General features: G+C 42.5%; 1 protein-coding gene across 2 annotated transcripts in view; it reads left to right on the top strand.

The window, feature by feature from the left end:
- Nucleotides 1-23,542, top strand: part of XIRP2 (xin actin binding repeat containing 2) — a 960,073-nt gene that overhangs the window by 893,665 nt on the left and 42,866 nt on the right. For both annotated transcript variants that reach the window (XM_069225265.1, XM_069225266.1), the window contains 2 exons: nt 134-200; nt 21,646-21,782. In XM_069225265.1, coding sequence (XP_069081366.1) covers nt 134-200; nt 21,646-21,782 — 204 coding nt within the window. The remainder of the gene's footprint in view (nt 1-133; nt 201-21,645; nt 21,783-23,542) is intronic.

Consider the following 23,542-nt stretch of genomic DNA (forward strand, 5'->3'; position numbering starts at 1 on the left):
AATAAAGCATGACGTTTTTTCTAACATCTAACTACATAATCACTTGCATTTCCATGAACTATACCAATGTAAAAAACAATATTATATATGGGATGTGTTAAAATCAATACTAATAATTACCTTTTTTATATAGGCCACTGCCCGAGAACAAAGTGTTCATGAGACAAATATTTCTTCAAATTTACATCAAGACTTTGCAGGTAAGACATTTATTTTAGTTGCATTATCATGCTGTGTTTGGTACCAGAGAGTATTGTTAATGTTAAAAGTACTTTTAAAGCACACCAATGACCGGAGGTGTCTTGGCACTGTCACTGTTCAAGGAGGTCAGGAAAGAGCCCTTACTGATTACTAAAAACAGGTTTATACTGCCTTTCTGAAGGATAGATTAGTCTTCAATTTGATATAGAGAGGCAGAGTGTTCCATACTTTAGCCTAGCAAATGACAAAGCTTCTCCTGCCCCACAAGAAGCATTTAGATTTTGGGTCAATGACATTTTGGCCTCAGCAGAATATATGTCTTGCTTGGACAATAACATTTGAAGCTGCCTTTCAGATAGTCTAGGGCCATGCACTTAGGTGAGACACAGAACCTTGAACGTGATCCATTGCTTGACTGGTAGCCACTATAGCTTCTGTGTAGCTCGAGATGCAGATTGAAACTTAGGAACCCCTAAAAACATGCATGCATGCGGCGTCATTCTGCAGAGTTTGGAGTTTGTTCATAAATTGCTGTTGCCTGTTTAGGCAGAGACCATTACAATAGTCTCTTTTAGATAGGACCAAGGCAGTCACTACTGTTTTCTGCAGATCAAGAGGAATGTATGGAAAGATCATCTTTTTATATAGCCTTAGAACCCGCCGTAGCGGGCTCTACCGGCCATTAAAGGCCCGCTCCCCGCGTTAAATGCCCGAGCCGAAGGCGAGGGCATTTAACAAGGGAGAGGGACTTTAATAGCCGGTAGAGCCCGCTACGGCGGGTTCTAAGGCTATTAGAACATTCTGCCACTCAGGGCAGAATGTTCTATTAAAAAAAAAAATGTTCACGGAGCCAGAGGGGATCAAAATCCCCTCGGGCTCCGTCAGGGTTTGTTCACAGCTGTTGCTGTGAACAAAGCGAACATTGGAATGTTGGCGCTGCAGGCTATTACCGGCCAGTAAAAGCCCGCAGCACTCCATTGTTTTCAATGGAGCTAGCAACATTCCAATGTTCTAATTATTCTTAGTGTATAAATGGAAGTGGAGAGGACAACATTGACTTGATCACCGTAAGCAAGCTTATTGTCAACTATAACTGCCAGATTCCTTACCTTCCTAACCGAAGTCAGAAGTGTTCATAACTCATGAGGCCACCAGGATGGGGACCAAAAGAAACCTCATTGCCAAACAGGAGGATCTCTTTCTTCCCAGAGTTCAACTTTAAACAGTTGTTATTCATCCAGTCATTCATTGCCCACATATAGTTGTGAAATCTGGGTCTAGTGTTGACATCATTGCTGAAGGGTGAGATAAAACTCTGGGTGTCATTGGTATAGGGTTTTAAGGAGAACTCATATGATCTAATCAAAGTGGAGAGAGAGGTAAAACAATGTTGTGCCCAGCGAGGAGTCCTGAGGGACCCTGCAGTTCAATAAAAAGGGTTTTTAAACAAACTCCTTGAATGACAAAGATTGTTCTCGCCCAGAAAGAAAATATCTTGAGAGGGCCAGTGCACCCTCTTGGATCCCAAAATTACAGGGTCAGTCAATCAGAAAATCTTGATTGAGCATATCACATGCTGTTGATAGATCCTCATTGTCAAGAGCTGCACTTATCTCCTTTGACGCCACGATCAATACAGCTTTTGTAGTGTGACCACTCCTGAATCTGAACTGAGTGGAATCTAGGAAACGATTTTTTGTATGAAGGAGGCAAGTTGATGATTCATGGCCTTCTCCACAATCTTAGCTGGAAACAAGAGTCGAGAAATTGGGCAATAACTGTTAGGATACTTAGGGTTGAGATTAGATTTTTTAATCAGTGGAAGCACCGAAGCTATTTTCCACTGTGTAGGGAAGTAGCCTGACTTAAACATGTTGTTAAAATGCCTATAAAATGATATACAGTAATCTCAGATGCTAGTTTTACAACCGATGGAGTGCATGGATCAAGTCCGGAGCCTGACTTTATAGAATTTACTTGCACTTTTACCTGCTCAACTATTAGGGAGATGAAGTTGCTAAAAATATAATTGTTTGAACAAGAGGGGGAAGACTTGATATTTTCTATAATGTTTTTCTGAACGCATCTACCACAATTAATGAAAAGGTCTGATATCTCATCTGGTAGTGGGTTTAAATTAATTCTCAAAATTTACAGGGAGAGAAAGAGTTGCTATATTTAGAGAAGCACCTTTCCTTTGACACTGTCGCCTTATTCATGGATGCAACATAAGGAATCATTGCCTTTGATGGCTGGCCATGTTATATATGTGTGTGTGCCAATCTGTTTGTCTGAAGTGCTTGTATGTTGCATTTAAATAGTACATACAGTGTATAGTGTTAGCCATGTTACATGTGCAGCCCTTAGATGTTATAAACACTGATTGATGTGATTGCCTGTTGACTTGTATTGCTCCATCTGGCCGATTCTTTGGCTTTCAGTTATATTTAGAATCACTAGAATTAGAGAGCTCTGTGGCTGCTGAGTTTTCCACATAATTATGGATTTACCCAAATGCTTACACAATGAAATATCTCATACATAATTTGTATTTTGAAACAAAAAAATGTTTCTAGCTCAAAGATAACAGAAGTTGCAACAAGACACACATGTTGCAATGTAACAGCAATCACTTTGCAAACCTTACCGGGTCACTTTTCAGCTGCTGATTGCGGTATGCAGGTATTCCGCAAGTACATACACCCTGAGATTTTGTCCAGAAAGCATCAGTGACCTTAATTGATTAGCTGGGGGAGATCTATTGGCTGCAGCATGAACAAAACACCTTTTCACATGTAAATGTTATTTATAAAGATGGATGAAATGATTCCTCCTTTGTTAGATTACATCGTTACAATCTAGGCACTGTCCAGAGCAGTAATAATTTCAAGAGGGCACTCAAAGTTCATAAATATCCCAATATTATAGATAAGGTCCAATATCTTAATTCTTACAGTACATTTTAGTCAGACACTACGGTACGTCTAGGGAGTATTCAACTACAAGGCTTTTTGTTAATAGAGTCAAAATAAACCCAAATTGAAGAAATGAGTAAAAGAAGTGAACCTTTATCACAAGTGTGAAGATGTTGGTTTGTTTTCTGCTGAATGTAACATTGTAGGATAAAAACAAACAATTTTACTCTTGGAGCTAGAGAGGGCAGTGTGTATAAAAGGGTGTTTCTGATCTTCTATGCAAGAGCAGCATTTTATTTGCCGTTTTAAGGATCTTTGAGCCTCAGCCAGGACATAAGTTGTGCAACAACTTTCACTTTATTAACAAATTGCAGCTAATTGAATCCCTTTTAATGCCAAAAAACATTGTATTGCACATTAAACTCACAAGAATGGGAGCATGCAAAATTAGCTCTAAACTCAAGCAGCTTGGTGTGCCAGCCAAATAGTACTAAGTGAAAGCACTAAAAGACATTGACACAGCCATTTCTTTTTCACTTCCATCTATGTTTTTATTTGGTCTTGCAACATCAAGAGAGAGATCTGGTGGCTGTTTAGTCTGAAGATTTTCACTATCGAGCTGCGTGAAATTTAATAATTTTCTCCTTTATTCTCTTCCCTGTCCTAACTCCTACCCTGCTCACTAAAAGAGATGGAAGGAGCACGTTTCTCTCTGGAGTAAAACAGAGAGGTGTTGGCAACGGTGTAAAAGGAGCGGTATAAAGTGAATATGCACAGTCATTGTAGGACTGGGAACCCAAAGCAGCCCTGGCAAGTTTTGTCATACCAGCCCCCCCCAGGATCCATAGCGAATGAGTCTGAACACTACAATGGGTCTTGGGGGGCTCCCCCTCCCAAGAAAATGTGGGGAAAAATTGCAAAAACAATGCATCTAACAACACATTTCATTATATATTCACTTGTATATGTTTTTAAAACATAGTAAACAATGACATTAAAGTGTGCCGGCAATCTTTATTGGTGCTCTTCAATGATTCCCTCACCATCACCCTCCAACTGTGCCTCTCATCTCTTGATAGCCCCTCTCTCACATGTATTTCAATTGTTTTATAGCACCTCTCTTGCCACCGTAGGGTGTTGGAGCACTTTACATCACACACACATACAGAAACAATGATTCATACGAGTGTAAATGAGTGTAAAGGAAATGTTGACAAAGAGGATTAGAAGGTGTAGGATTCACATGTCATCCATACTGTCAGGCATTGTGTTTAATTTAAGAGTGCTTGGTCTGCGGAACCATAATCTCAGGATTCAGACCTTACTAAATAACAATTTAGTTTTATCCAACAAACCCTTTTTTTTTTTTTTTAACAAAATAAGGATAAGCAAAGACTGAGGGAAAAATATAACTTTTTAACCTGTACAATGTAGTTTGCATGCAGCTCTTTGATGGCAGTTCATAGCTCACTGCAGTAGATTATTGTTAGAAATGGGGTCTTTAGTTGACAGTCAGGTTACCCCCTTTTCAAGCAAGGACCCTCACTCTAGTCAGTTAAAAGAGAATCACCCTAAGCTAACCCCTGCTTACCCCCTTGGTACCTTGGCAGAGCAGTAGGCTTTGAGGTGTTAACACAGTGTCGTGACGGAGTCGTTCCCAACAAACCGACACCAGCGGCGCCGGACACAGAGTCGCATAGACCCCCAAGTACAGTAGCTTTGGTGAGTAGTGAAAACAAGTCGATGCGCGAAGTCTGGAAATGGCGGCGTCGGTGCGAAGTGTTGAATCTGCGCACTTCAAACAGCATCGGTCACGACGTGGTGCAGCGACTAAGATGGAGTCGCGGACTCCAGCGGGGCTGCAGAGGCGTCGGGCCTGCGAAGGTCGTCGCGTTCCAGCGAAGATCACAGAGTTGGTTGCAGGTGGCGTCACCGGATTCAGCAGCGGTGTCGGTCCGAAGTCGTCCAAAGTATATTTCCTTGGATTTCCACCAGCTTTCCTTCCATGGGCCCAGGGACTGGATATGGCACCACTTGTCAGAGCAGGAGTCTCTCCAGAGACTCCAGGTGCTGGCAGAGAGAAGTCTTTGCTGTCCCTGAAACTTCAAACAACAGAAGGCAAGCTCTAAATCAAGCCCTTGGAGATTTCTTCACAAGATGGAAGACACACAAAGTCCAGTTTTTGCCCTCTTACTCTGGCAGAAGCAGCAACTGCTGCATAGCTCCACAAAGCACAGTCACAAGCAGGGCAGCACTTCTCTTCAGCTCTTCTCCAGGCAGAGGTTCCTCTTGATGTCCAGAAGTGATCTAAAGTCTGTGGTTTTGGGTGCCCTTCTTATACCCAATTTCTCCTTTGAAGTAGGTCTGATTCAAAGTGAAGTCTCTTTTGAATGTGAAATCCTGCCTTGCCCAGGCCAGGCCCCAGACACTCACCAGGGGGTCAGAGACTGCATTGTGTGAGGACAGGCACAACTCTTTCAGGTGTAAGTGACCACTCCTCCCCACCCTCCTAGCACAGATGGCTCATCAGGAAATGCAGATTACACCCAAGCTCCCTTTGTGTGTCACTGTCTAGTGTGAGGTGCAACCAGCCCAACTGTCAAACTGACCCAGACAGGGAATCCACAAACAGGCAGAGTCACAGAAATGGTATAAGCAAGAAAATGCTCACCTTCTAAAAGTGCCATTTTCAAACACACAATCTTAAAATAAACTTTACTAAAAGATGTATTTTTAAATTGTGAGCTCAGAGACACCAAACTCCACATGTCCATCCGCTCCCAAAGGGAATCTACACTTTAATCAGATTTAAAGGTAGCCCCCATGTTAACGTATGAGAGGGACAGGCCTTGCAACAGTGAAAAAACGAATTTAGCAATATTTCACTGTCAGGACGTATAAAACACATTACTATATGTCCCACCTTAACCATACACTGCACCCTGCCCTTGGGGCTACCTAGGGACTACCTTAGGGCTGTCTGACATGCAAGAAAAGGGAAGGTGTAGGCTTGGCAAGTAGTTACACTTGCCAACTCGAATTTACAGTTAAAACTGCACACAAAGACACTGAAGTGGCAGGTCTGAGACATGATTACAGAGCTACCTCCGTGGGTGGCACAACCAGTGCTGCAGGCCCATTAGTAGCATTTGACTTACAGGCCCTGGCACCTTTAGTGCACCTTACTAGGGACTTACTAGTAAATCAAATATGCCAATCATAGATAAACCAATCAACCATACAATTTACACAGAGAGCATATGCACGTTAACACTGGTTAGCAGTGGTAAAGTGCTCAGAGTTCAAAAGCCAACAGCAACAGGTCAGAAAACATAGGAGGCAGGAGGCAAAAAGATTGGGGATGACCCTGCATAAGCAAAAAAGTCCAAAAATTATGATTGTAGCTTATGAACTGCACAGTAACAAAAGGATCTCTGTGACAAATGCAGTATCTCATTGAGTCAGGCAATGACTGTTCTGTGATCTACTTAGTACATGTACAAGGCAAAACTCTGATCTTCACAGTCTTCTGGCCTCCCTGGGAAATGCCTGATGCCGGGTATGGCCAGTCCAGCCTTGGGTATAGTACTGCAGTAGAGAGGTAGGAGAAGTAGATAGAAGTGTGAGGTAAAGAGAGAAAGATGTGTTACCAAGGATAGTGAGCTGTAGAAAGAGAAAGACATAGGTAGAGAGATCTGTAGAGAGGTAGGTAAGAAGTGAGGGAGAGGGAATGACTGAATGCAAGAGACTGTTTGCATCATGTATGGTTTCACAATTTTTTAGCATGAAATGCTTCTTTGCATTTCTAAAAGAGAGAAAGGTCAAAAGAGAGGAGTGCAGTAGAAGACTTCAGGTGAAGTAAGAAAAGTAAAATTGTGTTTTTATGCTCACTATTATTACACCGACAGCAGGGAATTTTGACTGACCTGATCACTTCACAGAGCAATGGTCTACTTTACCCAATTAACGTTTTAAAAAGTATTTGCCAAATGTGATGTGTATAGGTTTATTTCTTAGGCAACCTTTGTATTTTCAACACAAAAAAAAAAAAATTGCCCAAAAAAAAAAAAATACACATCTCTTTGGCAACCTTTGCTTTTTCTGGGCATGCAGTCTGGAGGAAAACATGGCATCCGGCTAGAAAACGGGCCATGGAGGGGGTCCGCAGGTGGCACTAAATGGAGCTGGTGAGACAGGATGAATGACGGCGGCAGTAGTGGGAGCGATTTAAACTTACCGGGGCTTGCAAGGGCTCGCCAAGGTGGAGGGACCCCTAGGTTTCGGGGGTGTCTGGCTGAGCCAAGCCCTGGGGGAGAGCAGCGATGGACCTCTGGGGGAGAAGCAGCAGGGTCAGCACAAGTCGTGTGAGTACCCTGAATAGGTCTGATGAGGATACAGACTGGGACGCTCAAAGTACTGTGTTTTCATTTACATTACTAGAGCAGTAGAGCATGGAGCCTGTTGAGTTTGTTGCTGTTGAAGGTAAGAGGTCTGTTCAAAGGGCCCCTCCGAATAATTATAAAAGAGCTTGGGGTATGTAGGAACCCAGAGAGAAGCCCAGTTTATGCCCTGAGAAGTGGGAGAAGGATCTTGGGAGTAAAGAAAAGGCAAAGGACTTCCCAGTTTGGGAAGTGGTAAATGTATTACTGAATGCTCAGGGAGTTCATGGTAGAGATAAGAACAGCGACCCACCTAAGTGTAGGCGTCCCAATAGGTCAAAGGTCAACCCCTCATGAAGGACATATGTTAGGGTACTTCCTAAGTTTCATTCAGACGTGTTTGACTCTCACGGTCATGGGGGCTCCCGTGTTCTGAGTGTGGGTGCAGACTTAGGTTCCGGCATAGTTGATATAGTTGAATCAGCTGAGATGGCCGAGAAGGTTCCCTGTAGAGACTTTCAGGTGACACAGGCGACACAGGCACTCAATACGTTGTCATGTATGCACTCATTATCCTAATGAGACTACTGGATTTTGAGCTGCAGAATCGCCTGCGGTGTGGGAGACTGAGTCTGACGAACTAAAGGTGACACCTGTCGCCCCAGTCCGGGTTTTGCTCTGGCCAACTAGCAGTGCCTCATTTCCACCCAAGGGCAGGGATGATTGAGCAGCCAAGCGCATGACATAGCTGATTTCTCAGGGAAACAGTGGTCACTCAGGTCCCATCCGTTTCTCTCAGTTACATTAGCCTCACATACACAATGGCAAACAGAGGCAGTATATGTTTCAATAATGTTTTAATGAAGTGACTGCATCTTAGATAGCAAAGAAAGGACTGCAATAACCAGGAAGATACACAATGACAAGACTAAAATTGTGACAAGGAGAGTAAAGCATAGAAATAACGCTACCATATTGCCACTAGAGTCAATAGACTAATTCCTACCTATGCTATAATAGAGCACAGCGTGTTAATCTCTGATTCTGCCCTTCAGGTTCCCCTGGGAAGACATCATCCCCCATACCTGAGCAAAGGCCTGAAGTCTGCATAAGCAGGTGTAGCAAAGCATTCAGCAATCAGCATACAGGCGTGGTTCTCTGGCTGGAATCTCCCTCTAACGTGTAAGGGACAAGGAAGTGTTTTTATAATAAAACAGCTGATGTTCCGAGAAAATGTCTCTACGTAAGGATGTGTGTTTTTCTATGAATGTCAGAGACAAAACTTGTACCACGTTCACCGGCAACCTATCTTACTGCAGCCTTGGAAGAAGCACAGAGTGAGCAAGAATGTCTTGTTTGAGAACAGGGTGCTGGCCTAGACAAAAACAGTTAGATAGAAATAAATAAATCAAGACCGTAAAAGCAGCTATTATAACAATAATAAAATGAAGCTGAATAAAATATATCTAGGTTAAAGTGCACAACAGCAGGCCTAGTATGAGCTATAACTAAAATGGCTACACAACACCCTTCCCTTGTCGGTTGAAGGTAGTTCAAAGCCTAAATATACATAAAAGCATCTAAAGCTCAACATAAGATATATATATGTAAAAAATGGCAATAATGACAAGTTAAAAGGACACATGAGCGTATAAAAGGACAATTTAAAATGTTAACATGTGGCATAAAAGGACCGAATTTCAAGAGTCAGAGTCATCTTTAAAATTTACAATTGATTACGGGACAATGGAGGACAGAAAATCTTCCACTTCGGCAGGTGTTAAAGTTGGAAAGGCATCGCCAAGGAGCAGTCGTGTTCCATAGCCTGAGCCTGAGCCAAGACAGTAGCACCCCTTGGTTTGCCCAATGATGAGATCAGAGCTGCATCCTCCATGAAGGGCAACTCATAAGCAGCTTCCTGTAGCAAACGCACCCTCAATGCGCATGTCTGGTAATGAACCCTCAGCGAGAACATCAGCAGATCAGCGTCCAATGAAAGCAAGCACTGCGTAGAAAGACAAACTTCCAGTGCATGTTCGAAAGAGCACCGGAGGCACAGAAACATGGGCTGCACACAATGCAAAACCGGTCTGAATGACAGGGACCAGTCACACTCCAATTGCTCCAGGACTGTTGCTCCAAAATACTGCAACATGCAGTCACGACACAGCTGCGCTGATGGGAGCGCTTCATTCCTTCTTGTTGCGGCGGGACAGCCATTGTGCACATAAATTAGCAACAGCAAAGCTCCAACTATTATAGCCAAAGTTATTGGAAATCACCTGAAAATACTGGAGAATATTGAGTGGATGGCTGATGGTATTGAACCGAATATGGAGGAGAACATGTGAACAAAACCAGAACCTTAAAGAAATTTGCCATTCCAGTAGTACTAGATGCATTAAATATTCGTTCTACGAGTTCACCAAAGTGTCTCGGAAAGTTGGTACTTAAAAGGGACTTTATCTCTGCTGACGACTTTGCCACCTGAAGTGTGTAGGTCTTGCGTGCAGATGTGAGAGCCACATGTTTTTGAAACAATAAAGCCTTGAGTGTGCTCAACATGTCAAAATTCACATTAGAAGTAGAACAATGAGGCCAAATGTCAGCTACCTCTTTTGTCCTAGTTGGAGGAAAAAGTACGTTCCCGCAGCATGTAACAATCTTAGAAACCGAAACAACATTAACTATTCCGGCTCGCATCCCACAACAGTCTTCACCATTGAGGAGGACATAGCTGTCATTTGAAAGCACCTGGAATGTATGTCTAATCAAGGGGACTGGAACTCCTTTCAGATAACAGGCCTAGTTCTCTGCAGACGTGTTACACGCCCCATGCAAGGACAGCTGTTTACAAACCATCGAATGGCTGACAGAAGTCTTGCATTCACTACCGTTAAGAAAGACTTCTTTCATGCCACTGAGACATTTGGCTGATTCGCTGAGAGAGCAGGGGGGGAAGAAGAATGCTTGTGCCTCTGATGAAAGTCCCCCCAGTTCGGGATTCTTTGGAATGTACAGAAGAAGACTTGGCAGAACTAGGAGAGGCTACGCATCAAGAACATATACCTTCCCCGCCTTCGGAGGAATTTCCAGCCTTGACCTTACCAGTTACTGAGGAAGAATCAGGACAAGGGTGGGGTGGGAAGTCCCATGAGCCACTCAATATTAGAAATCCTGAAAAGTTGGGCGGTTGAAATTAATGATGGTTTTGAGAAGTCAAACTCCGATCAATATGAGATTAAGGAATTTTGTGAATCATTGGGAAAAAGAATTGACGACCTGGCAGGTTGGACAGCAGTGTTGGAAGAAGAAGTAGGGTGCTTAAAGGCAGAAGTAAAGAAGAATAAGGAAGTAATTCAAACCCCGAAAACCAGTGAGGAAGGTCAGATGTAAGCTTGAAACCCTGGAAAATCACCAGAGACGTAACAATTTGAGGCTCTTAAAAGTTCCCGAAGGATTAGAGGCTGATGATTTGAAAGGCCTGGTAGTTTGACTGATCAAACAGGGTTTGCAGGTGAAATTGGATGATGCAGAAATTGCAAAAGATATTCAAGGAGTACATTGCGACCCTTTTAAGAGGCAGTTAAATAGAGTATCCCCCAGAAAAAGTTTGGTGTGTTTTTATACATATGCAATTAAGGAAAACATCCTAGTAGCTGCTCTAAAGAAGAAGTCACTCTCGGCTGAGGGAGTCTCTTTCGAGATTAGGTCAGATCTTTCAGGTGCAACCCTGAGCAAGCAATGGGAGCTAAGGATAAAAATTCAACTGCTTAAAAAGTTAGAGCTTCGGCTCAGTTGAAATTCCCTGCTACCCTGAGGGTGATAGTGAATAATAAAATGTTTTATTTTAAAGATGCAAAGGAGGTGGATGACCTGATTAAAAGGCTAGAGACTAGCCAATCTTCTTAAGTTTGCCACCAGTTATCATCTCTATTTGCTAGTTGAAGCTCTTTGAAGTACTTGGACTGTATTAGAATGCCCGGATGGGATCCCTCCAGGGAAGGGGTTTTCCTGTGGGCGTTTTGTTTTGTTGGGGTTTTTGGTTGGCAAGGGACAGGGGCAGGATGGTCAGGGCACTGGGTGGGGAGCATACGAGGGGAAAAAAGCAAAAACAAAAATGGTCTTCAGAATTATAGGTATTAGGGTGTTTTTAGGGGGGAGCATGCGTGTCTTCCCAATTTTACCAGGCAGATGATGGATGAGAAGGAAGTGAGGCTCCTCTCTTGGAATATAAATGGGTTATTGGTGCTGAGCAGGCAAAAAAGTTGTTACAATATATGAAGGATGCTCAGGGGGATATATATTAGTGTTGCAAGAGACACACCTTTCATGACAAAAGTGTGTGGAAGTATTTAAGCCTTCTGGATGGATACAAGGGATAATTTGTTTAGGACAGGGTAGGGGCAGTAAAGGGGTCGCCATGCTGGTAAAAAATCATCCTAATATCTCCCTTCAGGAGGGTCCGATTGATAGGGCTGGAAGATGGGTTATTGGAAGACTGATTGTGTACGATAGGCCACTCATGGTGGTAGGATACTATGGCCCTATTAAGGATGATATTGCTCCATTAGTAGATTTATTTCAGCATTTGTTGTTATGTTTAGATCCCATCATTTGGTTGGGGGAGTTTAATATGGTTTTAAATTACGATCTGGACAGATCCTCAGCTAGTAGGACCAGAATTAATGAGAAAATATGTTGTCAACTTCTATTTATAATGTCCCAGCTTGGTCTATCTGGTATATGGAGGGAGAGGAGTGGTCCATCCAGAGCCTGCACATTTAATAATAAAAAATACAGGCAACAATCTAGGATAGACTTTGTTTTAATAGATAGGAATTTAGGCCAGAGCGTGAAGGAGATTTTCCATGTTAGGGCTCACCTATCTGATCATTCTACTATCTGGATGAGCATTGGTTTAACCAGGAGGGTAGTTCAGGGGAGGTGGACACTAGATAGGTCTTTATTGTTGGAAGGAGAAATAGTGGCAGAGTAACAAGCTGATGCAGGTGAATTTTTTTATCTTAATGTGGGTTCCGCCTTGTTGCCCATGGTTTGGGACTCCTTTAAGGCATTTTGTCGAGGGAGGCTAATTAGAATTGCCTCGTTTAGAAGACGACAATATAAGGAGGAGATTTGTCAGTTAGAGGAGCGGACACAACAGATAGAAACTACACTGGTTAGCCCGGGTTTGAGGAAGAGGAAGTGAATAAGCTATATACGGCTGGCCTAAAGCTGCAAGCTGAGCTGGAGTTTGTGATTGAGGGTAGGGTCAAGAAAAAGTGTGCAGAGTATAGGTTGAAGCATTTCAAATATGGAGAAAATTGAGGGAAGTTATTAGCTTGGAGATTGAAACCGGACAGAAAAAGGAACAGGGTGATAGAGGTTAGTGATGTTAATACTAATCTCTATCTATTGTCAGGTCAGCCCCTCCCTGGTTATCTTTGGGGTTTTTCAGGAACAAAGCTTGTTAACACTTAAGAGGAGAAAGATTAAGTTACTCTTTTATAGGATTTTTTTTGGCTAGATGTGAAATTTGTAGAAAATGGGTGACTGCTTTCCCCCATGACACTGCAGGATTGGTTGGAGGTGCTAATTTACAACTCTACTTTGGACATGAAGAGGGGGAGAAGGATCAGGAACTCTGGGCTCCTTTGAGAGATTGGTTGGAATGTTTGCTTAATTAGTTTCCCCTCTTGGGGCCTTGATTTTCAGATGATTATACTGCCTTTGATCCTAAGCTTGCTTTGTGGCTCTTAAGCAGCACACAGTCGGAGACTCAGCTCTATATTCCAGGCAGGAGCCTCTTGATGGAATGAGGCAAAAGTGGTTGGAGGATGCCTGTGCTCTTTGGGGCTCCTTTTGAGTCAGATTGTGGTAAATGAGGACTAAAAAAAATATAAAAAATATAAAAATATCTTTGTATTTGTACAATAAACATTGAGATCCCTTCTGCATCACTATGCATTACAATAGCATTATGATAATACCAAAGAATATGAAAATAATTGCCTTTCCTTGCTCCATAATTTAGCCATCCCAGCTGCATAATTTGGTTTTATTTTATTGCATAATTCCAGTGCCTTCTGTTTATATTCAATATTAATGTATGGGGTCCACACTGTCATTCTGTTTATACATGCAAGGAGCGTAGGTGGTTACCCTAGCTGTGTACAGCTTAAAAGGGCATGTGTACATGCCATGTCAGCATACATACAGGGCATAGGGTGCATATATCATTATCTATTCAAATACTGCTGACAAAGCATTATTGTTAGACTTAGCATCCTTGACATGGTCTCCCCTAAATGTTTGCCTCCATTTTCCCAGGTTGTTGATGTGTGCTGGACTCTGTTTTTGTTACTCTGGGCATTTTACCACTGCTATCCAGTGGTAAAGAGCAAGTTTTCCTATGTGAAATTGATGTGTAATTGACTTTCCATAATTGGCATATATGATTTACTAGTAAGTACCTAGTACAGTGCACTAGAGGTGCCCAGGGCATGTACATCAAACACTACTAGAGGGCCTGCAGCACTGGTTATGCCACCCACATTAGTAGCCCTGTAGTGTCTTAGACCTGCCACAGCAGTGTCTGTGTGTGCAGTTTTAAACTGACAATTCAACTTGGCAAGTGTACCCACTTGCCAAGCCTAAACCTTCCCTTTTTATACATGACACCCCTAAGGTAGGCCCTAAATAGCCCCATGGGCAGGGTTCAATGAATGTTAAAGGTGTGACATGCACTTATGGGTTTTACATGTCCTGACAGTGAAATACTGCCACATTTGTTTTTCACTGTTGCAAGACCTATCTCTCTCATAAGTTAACATGGGGGCTGCCTCCTTTAATTATTATTTAAGCGCAGATTCGCTTTGGGAGCAGATAGACATGTGGAGTTTGGGTGTCTGAACTCACCATTTTAAAAATACATCTTTTAGTGAAGTTGGTTTTTAGATTGTATGTTTGAAAATGCCACTTTTAGAAAGTAGGCATTTTCTTCCTTAAACCTTCTGTGACTCAGCCTGTTTGTGAATTCCCTGTCTGGGTCAGTTTGACAGTTGGGCTGTTTGCATCTCTGTCTGTGACACAAAGGGAGCTGGGTGAGGTCTGCATATCCTGATGAGCCATCTGTGCTAGGAGGGAGTGAAGGAATGGTGACTCACACCTGAAAGGGCTTTGCCTGTCCTCATACAATGCAGTCTCCGATCCCCTGGTGTGTGTCTAGGGCCTGGCCTGGGCAAAGCAGGATCTTACAAACAAGAGAGACTTTTCTTTGAAGTAGGCCTACTTCAAAGGCAGAAAGGGGTATAAGAAGAGCACCCCAAACCCCAGACTTTAGATCACTTCTGGAATCAAGAGGAACCTCTGCCCAGGAGAAGAGCTTAAGAGAAGTGCTGCCCCTGCCTGTGACTGTGCTTTGTTGGGCTATCTTGCAGTTGCTGCTTCTGCCTGTGAAAGGGGACAAAGACTGGAAAGCTATATTCCTGCTTGGGAAGAATCTCCAAGTGCTTGGACTGAGCTTGCCCCCTGTTCTGAAGTCTCAGGGCCATCAAAGACTTCCCCTACCAGCACCTGGACTCTGTGCTGATACTCCTGCCCTGACAGGTGGTGCCCCAGGATAATTTCTCCATGGCCATGAATGACCAGAGTCTTGCATGTCATTGGTTAATATCTGGTGGTTCTTTCTTTTTCCAGACAACTGCAATGGTAATTTTTGCTTCTCCCAGACAGTTACAAATGGTTATTTGGTTCCCTTTGGTACAGTTAGTCTCTTGCAGACACTCCAAATAGGATATAGGCTGGTGTTCCTGGAATTGGATAGCCCAGCATTTTCCATAGGTCTTCCAGAACCTCCCCCCAGAAAGATTGAAATCTGGGGCATGCCCACCAGATATGTAACAAGAACCCAATGCCGCCACACTCTCTCCAACACAGAGGACAAGTCACAGCCTAGTATCTGTGAGGTTTTGCCAGGTAGATTTACAGTTCGAATATTACTTTGTAATACTCTTCTTTACCCAGTACATAGTTTCATTTTTGCAACATGTTTGACCATTGTCAATTTGAAGGCAACTCCCCCAGTATTCAAGCTGACTTGTCAAATAGGGGTGTGTGTCTGTGTGTGTGAGACAGTGTTTCATCTAGTAGTAATTTATATATGGTAGAAATAACCACGGTTGTGCCTGTAGCCATTCTGAGGAACTTTTCCATGGGTGTTAGAACCCTGGAAGATAGACTCTTTGATAGTTGGGTGCAGCACCCAGTACCTTATCTGGGGATAATGTAGTCTCTCTGTTTCTTCCAAATGGAAGTCCTTGAATGATTAATGGTCCTCCTATGAAAAAAGACACTCAACATTAGGCAGTCCCCTGTATCCCACTCCTGGAATGGTCCAGGGGCATAAGCTGGTGTGAAAGGTGGGTTGAAATGGAGGGGCATTTAGGGGGTTATTCTAACTTTGGAGGAGTGTTAATCCGTCCCAAAAGTGACGGTAAAGTGACGGATATACCACCAGCCGTATTACGAGTTCCATAGGATATAATGGACTCGTAATACGGCTGGTGGTAAATCCGTCACTTTTCCGTCACTTTTGGGACGGATTAACACCTCCTCCAAAGTTAGAATAACCCCCTTAGTGTCAGGGTTAGGTGATTAATGTCAGCTTTTTGTTTGTGTCTTCCCAAACCCTCAAAGTTGTATTTGTCGTGGTGCTCAACTAAACATTGGGGTGTTTTTCTAGTTTAGTTCGCTGGATCAAATCCTATAATGTCCATATGCAGCCAAAATGTTTCTGATTCTCTGGCACTCCAATCTGTCAGTAATCTTGAGTAGGTAAGCAGCACAGCCAATCAATCAACCAATCAAACTGGATTTATAAAGTGCTGCTAATCATCCAACAGGGTATCTGGGTGCTTGCAGGTCCTGGAAAAAGCAGTGAAAACAAGGGAAAAGCAAGACGAAAGCACAAACAAAATGGGGGGCAAAAGCAAGGAAAAAACTGTGAGAACAAGAGAAAAGCAAGGATGGATACACAAACACAGGGGAAAAGCAAGGAGAAATCAGATTTGGGCTGCTCTCAACGTAAAGACGCGGCTGCCAAGTATGGATTTTCTGACTTTAGGAATACATACAAGGGTGTCAGAAGCAAAGCGAAGGACTCTGCCTAGAGAGTATTTTTTTTTGTGTGGTTTGTGACCGCACTAGTTTCCTGCCCTGAAGAGCTCTGAATACAATACAGAGAGATTTGAAGGCTATGCGCTGACACAGTAGGAGCCAGTGCAGTTCTTTCAGCGCTGCAGATGCAGATGACCTCCTAGGTATGTTTAAGGCCAACTTGGCAGCAGCGGTCTGTACTCTGTACAATCTACTAAGAAGGTACTTTGGTACACCTAGCAATAGGGCATTACATTACAGTAGTCTACTCAGAACAGTGGAAGAATCTTCCGAAGACTTCAGAGTAATAAGAAACACGTGCCTGCTACTTCATTCGGATCTGTTTCCATGGACAGCTTATTGTCAACTGTGGTTCCTAAATTGTGAACCAATTCAGAGGAGGTTAGCTCTGTGTCAAAAAGCCAAAGATTCACTGGAATCAGTCGGGACTTTATTTGCAGAACACCACAGGAGCTCGGTTTTGTCCCCATTACATTTAATGGAGTTAAGATTGAGCCAGTTGATGACATCATTCATACAATTATGAAAAGTGGTGACAGACACCGGTAGACCATTGTCAAGAGATAGGATTAGCTGTGTAGTTCACCATGCTGAAATTATGGGACTTAATAAGAGTGATTAGGGGTCTAAGTCAAATGTTAAATAGGACTGCACTCAGAGATGAACCTTGCAGAACTCCATGATCCAAGTTCCTGGAGTCGGAACAGTAAGGGGAAAGAGCAACAACCTGAGAGCGTTCAGATAGATAGGAGCACAACCATTTGTATGCTGTACCACAAACACCCGTCAACGCAAGCCGACCCAAGAGAGTACTGTTGTTCACCATATCAAAAATGCAGCTGATAGGTCTAAGAGAACCAGGGTAGCTGATTGACCTCTATCCATCCCCATTCTAAGTTCATCCCATGCCAAAAAGGACGAATTAAGTACCATGATTCGGCCTGAAACACAATTGCTCTCCTTGAAGGAGAGAATTGTCTTCTAAAAAAAAGAGACAGTTTCAAGCATAATAAATGTTCCAGGATTTTGACCGGAATAGGCAGAAGAGAAATCGGCTTATAGTTGCTCAGGACCCCTGGGTCTAAAGATGGCTTTTTAACATAGGAGTCACCAAGGCTTCCTTTCATGCTGGCAAAACAATGCCTGATTTGAGATACTGGTTACACAGTTGCATTAGCGGCAAAAACAGTTAGTCCACTAATTCTTTTCAGACCCTTTGTAGTAAAGGGTCGAGATGAGAACCAGAAAAGGTAGACATTGCAATAGTAAAGAAAAGATCCTCCGTAAGGGGTTTAAAATGATCCAACTTATTTCCAGGCTTGGAAAATAGGCTCACTGATCAGCCTCAGGTCTAGGGTCAGCTGGTGGATGGGGATCATCAATAGTCTCCAAGATCATGAGGATCCTGTTCTCAAAAACACCAGATAGTTTATCACAGAGCTCCTGTGAGGGAGTAATTTACAAAATAATGGTGGATATGCTCTCTTGTTCGCACATTCCAGACAGAATAACAATTTGTTGGGGAAAACTGTAATGTATAGATTTGCACTAGGCTCCATCCTGGTGGTCACACCCAACCACCAAGGGTGTAATTTGCCCAACTGGAGAAATTCCAATTGGGACTAGGCGAGTTTTCAGAAATCACCAGGGCACAATGCAGCAGACTATGAAGTCTTTGCTATATGTGAAGAGTACATAAAGTTCTGAACACATATTGGTGCTGGTTGGGATTTATTCCTCACAAGACATGATGAATACAATATATGATTTACAGCCGACACTTGTTTCATCATCAAGACTTTCTCAAGGCCTGATCAGAAGAAAAGTATCCATATGTAAGGCATATTTGTCCTATAATAGACTGACTGCCACACTTTTCTTTCTTCACCATCACAAACAACAAGGCTTATCATGGCCAGATATATTTGAACTATTATTATGTATGGAAGGTATACTACAATTCCAACAATATGTGTTAAGAACTTTACATACCTGTCATATATAGCATAGACTTCGTGGACTTCTGCAGTGTGCCCTGGTGATTTCTGAAAACTCCTGTGAGGGAGTTACTGCTTGGCTCATACACTCTAGATCAGAAATGTTAGGCACAATATCAAAAACCTTTTTTTGCTTTCATAGTGTCAGCCAGGATAGCATCCGCATAGTAACTAGGTTTAACATTTCCAACCTCTCTTTTATAGATATATAGAATCTTTTGAGCTGTTTTATCACCCTCTTTATAAAAACAGTACCACCTCCTTTCAAATCTCTTCCAGGATTAAGTTGTTTCAAGAATGTGTTATATCAAGGGGCAGAGTGTTTGTGAGGAATTTTTTGACTCTTTAAAGAAATAACTGCATCCAGGGTTTCCCCAATACTGTTCTCAAAGGCAGTGTAGTGTCCATCTACTGTGCTGTCAGGATTGTCTATATACAGAAGATTAAAGTGCCTACCATATAATAGATTAGTCAGCTTGTGCCAGGCCCTGCTAGTCCATTGAGGTACAAACATAGGCCTGGGCTGGCCGGGGTCATCACTATAAAGAAAAAAGGTAACAAGTACATGATCGGTTCAACAAAGGGGAATGAAGGTTCCCATGGTGATTAGCACATATGTACCATAGACCGGGTCAAGAGTGTGACCACCCTGATGTGTAGGGCCCTGAACAAATTGCTGAAGACCCATCGCATGACAGGAGCTATGTAACTCATTTAAAGCGGAGGAAAGATCCCCCTCGGCCCACCAGTAAAAATCTCCTAATACAATTTTAAACATGGGAGTATGGTATTGTTACTGTAAGAGAGGCTATTGGTCCTGAGTTTTACTATGCAGCACAGGGTAATCTGAAACTGTAGATGGTTTATGGGCCCAAGTTCTCTCTGTACATTGGAAAGTTTGTCACATGAGTGTTCCTCTTACACCCCATATCTGTCCCCCCTTCCCTCTCTTCTTTCCCCATTCAGTGAAATGGAACAGTAAAAAATTGAACAAGTATCTCACGATCCTTAGGAGGCTCTGGCATGGTCAGCAGAGCCCTGTCCCCTTGCCCTAAGGGGAAATGTTGCACCAGTCTGTGGGTTGTATTATGGTGTGACAAATTGTCCAGTCCCACTGGGATGAGTTCTAACATTACCCATTGTGCTTCATCCTTGAGTCAGTTATGCATCTCGTGCGTCAGCGCATTCTTTTTCAAGAAGAGTTGGTGGGCCATTGTGCTGTGTCTCTGGTTGAATGTGTTCCAGGGAGCGCTGGGTGTTTATACTTTTTATGACCCCTATCCCATTAGGGGGACAGCACCTGCCACACTGAGGATGGCTAGTTAGCATTCCCTGGTGTTGACTTGTCCGAGTTGCGGTGTCCTACAGGAGAATCATCAGGATCTATGCCAAGAATTGGAATGTTTTGTTATTTATGTCAAATGCAATTCCAAAAAGAAAGACCCAGTGAAATCTTATTTTGTTCTGTCGCTGATAGACTTTGATTGGTCTCAGCTGCTGGTGTTGCAGCAGAGTTGTCGGGGCACTGTCTTTCTCCTTGCACTTCAAATTGTGGAATTTAGCCAGGACATTGTGTGGCTTGTTCAGGCACTCAAGATGTGCTGTCCAACCCAATGCACTGTGTCCAGTTTGATGTAGTCTACTGAGATCCTGTGACCTTGATAAGAGACCTCTTATGGATGTTTTCAAATCTGTTCCTTCTGCTCCCTTGTGGAGGTCCCCTATGTGTAAGTGATTTTTGAGGCCACCCACTTTCCTCATTAAGGCATTGTTTTGTGCATAGAGGGTAAAGCTTTTATCCATAAGGCTGGAGGTTTATTCCTTTAGTGACACTATGCTTCTTTCTGACTGAACATTGTCTCTCAGTCTGACAATCCTTTCTTTTAGGTCAGATCTTAGGGCTTATAGTTCCCTGAAAATGTCCGCTCTCAATTCATTTCCTAGCTCAGTTCTGAATGCTTGTAAACTATCGAACAAGTCAGCCATCGAAAGAGGAACAGCTCCATGCTCGTCGTTGGGTGAGACTGATGTGGTTAAAGCTAGGCTGTTCTCCCTGCCATGTGTTGTTGGGCCCAAAGAATTCTGTAACTTTCTTCTGAGTCTGCTGCGTGGTCAGCATGTCTGTGTAGTGAGGCAGAGGCCCGCCAAACCCCATCAATCTGTCTGATTTCTCCTGGGCCCCACTGATATGTATTTCACAATGGCTCCACGAGTGGCTCTAATGATGTATACTGCAAGGGCGCTGAGGGGAGAGGGAGGACTCCTACTCCGCCCCCAAGTTTTCATGTGTCCACTACCACGAGCCCACAATCTGCATGTTTCCTTCTTCGTGCAAGCAAAACACCTCCAATGTGGGTGGGATTTCTCCTCCAAGTTCTTCATAGTCATTGGTAAGCTACAGACCAGTGGGCACCTGTCTCCACCCCCTTCTTACCTGGGGAGTCTCCTGGGCACTGTGCCTCAAACCTACCAGGCCGCTGTGCCGCACTCAGGAAAAAGCCAAGGGGCCACCATCTTTAAGGCAGGTGGATCGCAGCCCCCACCCTTCTGCTGAGCTCAAATGAGTCATCCCTGCCCTTTCAGGTTGACCTGACATGTCAACATTATTTTGCGCTCGATATATATAAGTTGACTATGCCATTAAAGGGGGGGGTACTCATTTTACCATGTTTAAAGTAGGAGCACAAACACTTCATCATCCGTTAGCAGTGGTGAAGTATACAGAGGTCCACAGCCAGCATAAAGAGTTAGGACAAAAATCTGGGGAACACCACATAAAATATGGCAATTTCAGACACATGTATACAGTAATGCAGCTAGTTCAAAATGCAGTTCATAGCTGTTTAGAATTTAGAAATTAAGATTACTCATAATTGTTATTTCAGAGACCACATTTCTTAAAATGCCTACAAAGAATGAAATATGGAGACAAAAATTATATTTGAATCTGTGTTTGTATTGTTTATGGTACAGCTAATGCTCACATAATTGTGGATGGAGAAATTCCAACGATTTCAACACAAGCATTGAAAGAACAGTTTGAAAAGGCATCCAAGGAGAAAGTTATTCAGTCTGATAGAGGGACTAACTCTCTGGGCAAACAAATCAAGGTATGTTCTTTAAAGAGAAATAGCAATACGCTATGTTTGGAAAGATCATATAAAATGAGCGTTTGCTTCTTGTGCAAATAATTCTACTCCAAATTACGTTTACTTTAATGCACAGCTGAGCATAGTTTTATGGTTAAAAAAACAAAACGTCACTGGTTGAAACGTTATTCACTGCTGTATTAGTTTCAGCTGCTTTCTTTTCTGTCCTACAAATTACTCTCAAGCTTTTGTTTCTGTCCTCCATTTATTAAATGTGACACCTATCCTAAGCTAAATACACGTTTGACCTTCTCAATTTATTATTGGGTTAAAAAACTTTGAAAGTTATTTATGTAGCATATTATGTTTTATCTCACAAAATAAATTGTGAATACTTGTATAGTAAATCCTTTATAATGAGGTAAAATAGTGTCACTAGTAATAAAACAGTTAAGATCGTAATTATTTATAAATATAAAGGTGATCTTGCAATGTCTAAGTGAAGTCCCAGTGATCAATTCCCAGTTCATTCACGGTTTGGTTTTTAGGTTTCACATATAGTGGCACTTATATCGTTCATGGTGAACATATTGTAAGCTTTGCATACTCAAAGGGACTTTGGTTCAGCCTCCTTCATCCATTGACTTCTTTTGATCATTAACCTTCCACTTGTGGCTTGAGACATCGTCAAGGGTGAACCCACTGGAGTATTTCAGTCTCAGCTTCTTACTATTGCCTGTTTGGCTTTATCATTTTGCTGCTATTGGAATGCATAAGGGACTATTTTACATCTGAGAATACAGCTGTCCTCACACATCCTCACACTTTTTATCCTTTGCCACCCATATGCTGTGTACAAAAAGCAATATGTTTTAATTTTTTTTTGTGCATTTTTTTTTTTGTATTGCTATGTCAGAGCCTGGACTTGAACCTCAAAACAACTGATTTTGCCAGTGCTTGTTTAGCTATTTAAGTGTGGATTCCATGTGGTACGTTCTGGATTGACAACATTTGAAACATCCAAATCATATGGGACTTCAAAGCACAAAAATCTACGGGTTAATTAGGGCTATGGTTGTCTTTGAGCAAGTATGCCTTCCATTGGGCATTGTTTGTGCTCTAACGGTTCCATTGTTAGCTGAGATTTTGTAGAACTGTGTTGACTTCATATTGTCGACTAACACATTATGTACTATGTAGGATTCGATGGAGCAACAAGAAAACATGTCTTCCCTCACAATAAGTGATTTACCCGTTTGCGCAGTACTACCAAAAAATCGATGGAACATGGATATTCTCTTGAATGATTTGTAACTTGATGGACTGACTTGATGAGATCTCAAGGGTCAACAAAGACTCAAGGCTGGGAAAAGCCAAATTCATCAAGTTGATTAAGCTCTTTGGTGATAAAAATGACAGGGCAAACCAGTTGTAGACTCTCAGTTCCCAGCTCTGTATTTTCAGCTTGATCCGCATTCTCTTACCATAATGATCTCCAAAGCTAGGTTTCCAGAACATAAAAAAAAAGTACGAAGTAAGGATTCTCAAATTCTACACCATGTTCTCCACGTTAGCTAATGAGAGCTATGTTATCATGCTGCATGGTTAATGTACAGATGAGATTTGTATTTTTACATTTTTGTCCTGAAAAGCATCAATTGTTGTATTCTCTTTGGTGCAGTTCTCTTTTTTCCCAGTTCAAGGTGGTCATTTATGTTCTTCTCAACCTGCGAGAAAGTCCCCCTATTTGCGTGGTCTCCCACATTTTATGTGGAATGGTG

Source organism: Pleurodeles waltl, chromosome 3_1 (assembly GCF_031143425.1).
Source record: "Pleurodeles waltl isolate 20211129_DDA chromosome 3_1, aPleWal1.hap1.20221129, whole genome shotgun sequence".
Classification (NCBI taxonomy): domain Eukaryota; kingdom Metazoa; phylum Chordata; class Amphibia; order Caudata; family Salamandridae; genus Pleurodeles; species Pleurodeles waltl.